General features: G+C 44.7%; 1 protein-coding gene across 1 annotated transcript in view; it reads right to left on the bottom strand.

Annotated features, from left to right (window-relative positions):
• Window positions 1-8,229, bottom strand: part of UTP18 (UTP18, small subunit processome component) — a 22,757-nt gene that overhangs the window by 13,631 nt on the left and 897 nt on the right. Inside the window, exons 2-7 of the mRNA XM_025199171.1 lie at window positions 5,893-6,047; window positions 5,643-5,738; window positions 4,591-4,655; window positions 4,212-4,303; window positions 1,657-1,782; window positions 1,092-1,266 (exon numbers count right to left, since the gene is read on the bottom strand). Coding sequence (XP_025054956.1) covers window positions 1,092-1,266; window positions 1,657-1,782; window positions 4,212-4,303; window positions 4,591-4,655; window positions 5,643-5,738; window positions 5,893-6,047 — 709 coding nt within the window. The remainder of the gene's footprint in view (window positions 1-1,091; window positions 1,267-1,656; window positions 1,783-4,211; window positions 4,304-4,590; window positions 4,656-5,642; window positions 5,739-5,892; window positions 6,048-8,229) is intronic.

Here is an 8,229-nt window from a genome sequence, read left to right as displayed (position 1 = left end):
AATCTGCAACACACCAACAAACACCACACCTAAGTTAACAAGCTGCATCTACACTGTGTATGGCAGCATACAGCACTAGTTACAATGCTATCAGCATATACATCATGTAGGTATTATTTTATGATCTCTGTATCTGTATACTTAGAACTAAAGATAATGCTTACATTTGGACAACTGAGAAGCCACCAAATACCAGAAGAAAGAGACAGCTGTGACTGTTCAGATCCAGGACTTAAGGCGGACAAGAACACCGCTAGTCATTAACAAACTGAGCTTGCTTACTACCCAGTACAGAACTTCAAAACTTGAGACAAATGAGGGTTTAAACTGTACTAGACTGAAGAAGTGCAAGAGACTGTTGGGGCATAACAGCCAATGCTGTTGACAAGTAAGACCTAAGTATTAGATAGCATGCTTGTAGGTCACAAGCTTTACAAGTCAAGTTCATGAAATGACACCAGATTGAAACAAAACACATTTGCCAAGTTGATACTAAGCAATTATTTACCTATGCAAAAGAGATCCGAATTCCAAGATACTAGACAACTCATGAGTGGCATGAAGATGCACATTTTTTATTCTCAGTGGGATTTAGCTGACTTGGCCTTACATTCAGAACAGCTTAATTATAACAAACCCCGTTTATAGAAAGCCTCCACTTGTAACAGATTCCTGATATTTTGGATTTGTTGGATAGTTTGCTGCATTATAATGAAATAAACTTTCCATGAGGTTTCTGTCTGGTTCCACATGAACGTGTTACAATAGACCTGTCCTGTATGTCGATAGGTTTCATACAGTATCAAGGCCTAAATTTATAGGTGGGCAGGAGGGTTCAGTAGGATGGGAAAGTACGGAAAACCTGACTTTTTAAATTTTTAAATCCTTCTAAAGTTCTGTAGTAAAAGATGCTTCTTGCATGGTCTATACTATTGACATCCATGTTACCAAAAACGTGTTATTTTATTCCATTAAGAAAAACCTGTTTAATACACTAGAAAACTTTTAGCAAACACCACATACACCGAATAGATTCACACTCTTATACTGGGAACATTAAAAGTGATACTGACATTTTTATTAGCGCTCACCTCTTATTTGGTTTACTGGAATAATATTCCCACCCATCATGTCATACACATAAAACATTTTATTGCGTATACTTGTGGCTATGACCCGCTCTCCATCAGCACTGAAACAAGCCTTACGCACAGGAAAGTTTTCCAAATGGATGCTCTGTATCTTTGGATTAGTTTTACCATCCACCTTCGGGGGGGGGAGAAAAAAAAATAGAAAGTTATTTCCGATGTGACCACCAGATAGTTCTAGGTACAAGTACAAAAAAGAGTAGATAAATCAGTTCCAGCTGTTAACAGAAGTCATTTTACCCCTCCCCAGAGAAACCTTCAAAATTGAGAACCCCAGTGGAATGTGTCCAAGTATTACTATTTCAGATACCGTCAAGGTGTGACATATTGCAAGTGGGAATCTGTTCCGGAAGAAAGACCAAAAACCTCAGTCAACCATGATTCCTACTGGGGAAGATGAAGAGTTCTACCTTAGGCCCTCTTAGGCTTTTCAGCTAGTTTTTTTTACATTCAGGGGAGTATGATACTTTCAAGTCCATTTCACATTTTATAAAATAAAACCGCTCACCTGGAACAGTGACACAGACTGATCTAGTCCAGCAGTCATGATAACTTGTGCTGAAGGATGAAACTGCACTGTGGTCAGTTTGGCATCAGAAGGACGTTCATTATTGGCATTCAAACAGTTTTTCATCTAAAACACAGAGCAATGTTGCTAAGACAGGCTGCAGTTCACTATACATGTGTTCCTACCCTCAACTGATCAATACAAGATTGAGGCAATCTTATTAAATAATTTGATCTTTATGTCACTTTCCCTCAAAAAGGCTCAGAGCACCGTACCATCAAATCAGATAAAACAATAAAAACAGTGCCCTTAAGAACACCTGGAAACAAACCCACCTGCTAAAAGCCTGCCCCCCACAAAAAAGTCTTATACCACCTCTGAAAGATAGCCAGACTCGGGCTCTGGCAGGTCTCAAGGGGGAAGGAGTTCCAGAGCTGAGGAGTAACAACCAAGGAGCCTCCCACATGTTTGACTAAGTGAACCTGGAGTGCAAATGGTAGTTACAAGAGGCCACTTGCAGATGACCGTAGGAATCATATAAAGCATAAGCAAGGAGGTGGTGCTTTAGATAAGTAGGACCCAGGTCATTTGTAAGATGGTGCAGGTGATTTCAACCTTCGGGCACACAGTAAGTGTTCTGCATTACTACCAGATTCAGACCATTGTCTGAACACTCACCAGTAGAATAAGCATATGCTGTATTTTTCTGGACAGTAAAGAACACGAACACTACAGAGTAGCTGCAAATGGCTTCCACACAAACCTCTTGAAAATAAATCACCCCCCCCACACAAAAAAAAGAATATCAATCCCACATGAATAGCTTTTGTTGTGCTACATATTCACATAAGGCTGTTGTGTAAGACTACTAGGTGTTGCGTTGTACTGTCAAACTAGTTACTTCCCTGTCCAGTCTACTAAAAACAATGCCTGCCATTCTAGAACACAATAAAATAACCTGAAACAAGCCCAAACCTGTCTGCTGGTAACCAAAAGGCTTGATCACTATGCATGCTCTACTTCTTATACTCCCTAAATACTACCTGTCACCATCCAAGACAAGATACTAAGCTAAACAGATCTTATGTCTGAGCTATTTGGCTGGGATGATCTAGTTGGGGATGGTCCTGCTTTGAGAAGAGGGTTGGACTAGATGACCTCCTAAGTTCCTTGCCAACCCTAACTTCCAATGATTCTATTACGGCAGTTCTCATGTTTCTCCCCACCTCACTGTAAAGTCATAAGGCACGCCACTCTGGAGAACAATTCGGAATGCTGTCCTTCCTGCATAACCCTTGGAAGCTGGGGCCATCCTTTAGTTGAATGTATGTAGTTGGTACAAGCTATCAAAAGCTTCAATAAGCCTCAAGTAAAGAGTTTGCAGTAAGCCTGACAATAGCTCTGAGAAATGAACAGCATCTTTCCTTTCAGCTTGTACAACGATATCAGGTGATCCTGGCATTTAGGAGTTCTATACTAATTAGGGGTGTGTGAAATGGGCCCTATTGGATTCTGATTCGGGGGCAGTGATTTGATTTGTTGATTCAGATCACTGTCCCCAATTTGATTCGTCCGAATTTGAATCAAAAGAGACTATGCTGATTCGAAGAATCGGCAACTCGGGCACAGGCGCAGCTTTAAATGTTTTTTCTATATACCTCGGAGGCATCAGGCACAGCTCGTGACACTGCGATGCTGGGGTGGATGGAGCGTCCCACAGGAGCATGGATGGGCCCCCTGCATGCTATGCTGAGAACCCGGAAGCGGACCAGAAGTATTTCCGGTCCACTTCGTGTCCGCTGAGGAGCGTGCTGGGGGGCCCTCCTGTGCCCCTCCAGCTTGACGATCAGCCACAGGAGGACCCTGTGACCCCCCACTAGACCCAGGCGGCACCAGTTGCCAAGCCAGAGGGTCCGCACGGGGGCCCCACAGTGAGCTCTCTGGCACCCCCAGAAGTGGACCGGAAGTGCTTCTTGTCCACTTCTGGGTCTGCTGCCGAGTGCGCTGGGGAGCTCCCTGTGCTTCTGTGGGACACTCTATGCGCCCCAGCATCGCAGCACTCACGAACTGCCTGCTACCTAGAGCTATGTAGAAAAAAACATTTAAAACTGTGTCTATGTCCAAATCGGCGAATATTTCCAAAACGATTTGGAGGGTTCCAATTCAATTTGGAGAAATTAAAGGGTCCTCTGATTCAATTTGGATTCAAAGATTCAGCCACCAAATCGGGCCGGATCAAATCGGGGACCAAAGCTTCACACAGCCCTAATGCTAATGTTTCTGGAGTACAGATGGGGCTACAGGTGTTGAAACTGACTGTTAAGTCTCTCTCATCATCATATGGCAGTTATGATAAGAACACAACTGACTTCATGTTCCCTAAAGGGAAAAAAAAAAACACAAGCTTTCAAGTCTGGAAAACCTTTCAGTAAACAAGGCATCCAAACAGGTACTGGCAAACTGCTTCCCAACCAGTTGAGTAGCACAGCTCTGTCTCGAAGTCTGTGTACCCAGACCAACTCCAGGGGGGAGGGCGCAGCAGGGTAGTTATTTACCTGCAAAATACCTTTTGGTAAAGACTCTGAAATAGACACAAAGTTGCCAGTCTTGCATAGAAGATCATCATCATCTTCATCCTCACTGTCATCTAAAAGAGGAAGCCGATTCTTGAATATACAGTTTATTCCAGTATCTCAACTCACAAATTTAAGATAATCAGATGTTTGCTTTGGGGGAAGGAGGCAAAAGTCAGTCATAAATAAAAGTGCATTGAAAAGCCAAAGCTAAAAACATCTCTGCACAGTTTGCTCTAAGGGGGGGGGAGTAACAGTCAAAAAAAAAAAATAAAGTAGTAACACAAAGTAAGACGCATTGAAAGCACTGAATACTTTACTGACCATGTTAATTATCATCATTTCTTGGTTTATATCATACCTTTCTTGGTTTTCTTCTTTCCTCTCTGGGCCCATGAAGGCACTCCTCCCATAGCTCTCTGAAACCTTAAAAAGATAGAATACATTCCTCTTTAGGAAAGAATGAATAATATGTACACGTTGCCCAGAACCCATTTTCCAGAAAGCTATTATTTCCTCCCCCATTCCCAACCACCACTGTAGAAAACAATATCTTCTGCCTGACAGAGTTCCACACTCCTACCTGACACCCATAAACCATCCTTTCCTTCTTTTAAAGGGCTTTTCTAGTCTGCTCCCACCAAATACACTTTCTACAGCCTGAGATCAAACTGCTGTAACTATAAAATACTCTTGGGCACGCTGGTTTTATTAACCATGGAAAGAAAGACTCCAAGTGTCTAAGCACAGAAGTAACTTCAAAACTGAACAAGTGACATTTTCCTACATGGTTATATTCACATGTATTCCAGAAAGCCCTTAAATACAAAGGTATTTACATTTCTAGTGGCAGCAACTTTTTTTATATTCACAAAACTGTATGTTTGGGCTTACAACTTGTGTCTTCACCAAAACGTTGTCTCTCTCCTTTAAACTAACATTCCTCCCTAATAGTACTGATTAACACACTTCACTGTCTCCTTTTAGGACCCAGCACTGACTGCAACTGTCAGATCTCTACTCGGCTACTGTTTTCCTCCCTCAGGCAACTTCTTATTTATATTCCTTTCTTACTCGCCACTGTATTGCTGTGCACGAAAACTACTGCTATGTTCCAAAGCATTGGTGAAACAATACCTACGCAAATTTGAAACTGGGCCCTTGGAATGAAAAGAAGATACACAAATCCTCTCTTTCAAGGAGTAATGTCAGGATTAATGCTAAAGAAATCAAGGTTGCTTGCTCCAAAAGCACAAGTAAAATTTCACTGCAACATGCTGAGTATTTAGGTGTTGTCAAAAGGGGGGGGAGAAAGAAGGCATTTGTAATACTGCTATTAGATCAATTCTTGTTATTGAAATTAGCAGCAAGATTTATGATTAGCAAAATCTGTTTGTACAGGAAAAACCTTACTGTTCCTGAAGTCTTATTTGAAGTTTTTCTTTGGTAAGACTCTTCTCTGCATCACTCTTCATCATGTCTTTCCGATACCGATGGGTCATATCAATCCTAGACAACAGAGCCATATTTAGGATGTGAACAAAATTTGCAAGTTTAATGACTTTGTTCTCTGTATACCTCCAAGAAATAGGCAGTTAAAAAGGAACCTAATCAAAGTCCCACCTCTCCTGCCCCCTTTTTGGTCGCTACATACTGAACTTACTTTTCTTTAATTTCATCGTCATCGTCCACCCAGGCTGGTTTCTTAGATAGAGGAAGATTGTCTTGCGCTTCATCTTCTGAATCACTGGAGTCCCCTTTCAGAAGATTTCCACTGATTACCCCATCAAACTTAAAAACAAACACACACACATAAGTCTAAGGGTACAGGCACCTGTATACCTGGAGTCATTTTAAGAGGTGAACACTTCAAAAGGCAAGAGCTGTTACCTCCTAATTGTTATTCAGGAACAAGTCAGCAACAATAGAAATGTAGCAAGACCACTCCCACTTCAGTGCTGCTTTACTAAGTAGCAACAGGGGTTGACACACTGTTAAAGTTGGAGCAGTTGTGTTACAATTGTATCAGTCTGTTCTTCACAGATAACAATTAAAAAGTAATAATTGCTGTCCTTTTGAAGCACTCCCTTTTGAAATAGCTCCAAGTGTACCTGTAGCCATATCCTAAAATAACAAATTTAACAACTGTAAACTGAGAAGACACTTTTCAGGAAAGCAAGTGTAAACAATCACCATCTCCTCTAAAGACAAACACATAGAAAAAACAAATGTTAGTCCTATGGCAATTCATCACTAAACCATTTCCTCAGAAGGGGAAGTTTAGAAGACAGACTCATGATAGGTAAAGCACGCTAGTAAAAAAGGCTGCCTACAAAGCAGTTATAGCAGAGGTGTCAAACTCATCCATCACTGTAGACTGAATGAGTGGTGCAGAGCCAGTCCACAGACCGAATCAGGCCTGCAAATCCCCTCCCTTCCCCTGGCATTCTGGGTTCAAAACCCACTCCAGCCACTGTGGGATCCACGCTGGGTGCACACAGATCGCAGAGCAGCCAGAACAGGCACTGTGTGCAGCGCACTATAACAGGGGGTGCACAGCACAGACTTCAGACCGGCCAGTACCCACCCTGGCCAAGCTGCACCACATGTGGCACCCCCACTGAGAACTGCACTACACATGGTGCCACTCCTGCTGGTCTGGGACCCACACTGCACATGGTGCTTGCAGGCACTGCATGTAGTGCAGGTGCCAAACTGGCTAGAGTGGGCACTGCGTGCAGAGTTGTCAGGCCAGGGCAGGCACCGCATGTAGTATAGTGCCTGCTCTGGCCAGTCTGGGATCTACACGCCCCCAGCTGACAGCCACGAGGTGCCCATTCCAGTTACTCTGGGATCTGCACCACATGCGTCCGTCCCTGTGGCACAATTCTGGAGCAGCCTCTGGAGCTGCAGCTGCTGGTTGGGCCCCCACACCCCTTCCCTCTCCTTCCACTACAACAGACTTACCAGCTGCACGCAGCTCTCCATGCTGTATTGGTATCAGCGGATACACTTCCTTAAAAACTGGCTATTGGTATTGGCCCCAAAAACCTCTCTATTGGTGCACCCCTAGGTTGGGGAGGCAGGGGCATGATCTACTCTTACGTAGAGTTTAGATCAGCGTTTCTCAGCCCGTGGGTCAGAACCCAAAAGTGGGTTGCAAGAACATATGAAAGGGTCGCAAACAAACTTTAAAAACGGATTCTCCTTTAACAGAGACAAACATGGGAAACCGTGGCTTTCCCCTTGCTGGATGGCAGAGTCCCAGCCTGCGAGGGGATGCTCAGGGCCCCTGCTGCCCCACACCCAGGTAGGACCTGGGGGCAGCCTTTTGGGAGTGAAGGACACCGGGTCAGGACTAGCCATTGATGTTTACAAACGAGTCCTAGTACAAAAAAAAGAGTTGAGAACCACTGCTCAAAACCAGCTGTTCCCAATCTGCGGTACGTGCACCACTGGCGGTATGCAGACAACACATCAGCAGTACGCATTAACAATTAATAACTACTTAAACGTGACAAAAATTCGTCAGGTTGAAGCAAACAATTCGCTGGTGGTAAAGGTGGTCTCATTTTAAATCAGCGGTGCGCAACCCGTCTGCTCTAGACGACGGGTGGATGGGACGGTTGGGTCGGGACGATCCTGCCTCACGCAGGGGCGGGACTCAGTGACCGCTGGAGGTCTCTTCCAGCTCCGCCTAGGACGGGGGCCGCAATTAAGAAGCGAAGGCGGCCGGCAGCAAGCGTGTTTGAACAGCCAGGGCAGGAGGATGAACATCGCCAACAAAAGGGTGGAGAAAGAAAGGGGGGGACGAGGACGAGGGCAGCAGGATGGAGGCCGGGCGCCACGTGGGACGCCTGGAGACCCCTCCCGCGCCCGCTGTAAGGCCCAGGGCTGGGAGCCCCTCCCGTCTGCCGGCTCCCCCCGCATTCCCACCCGCTCCTCGAGGCGCCACGCGGGGTCGGGGGCACGCAGCAGGGCTCCTGCCCGGCCTCACCTG

The sequence above is a fragment of the Alligator sinensis genome, unplaced genomic scaffold, assembly GCF_000455745.1.
Source record: "Alligator sinensis unplaced genomic scaffold, ASM45574v1 scaffold876_1, whole genome shotgun sequence".
NCBI lineage: Eukaryota > Metazoa > Chordata > Crocodylia > Alligatoridae > Alligator > Alligator sinensis.
This window is presented reverse-complemented; position numbering and strand designations above follow the sequence as displayed.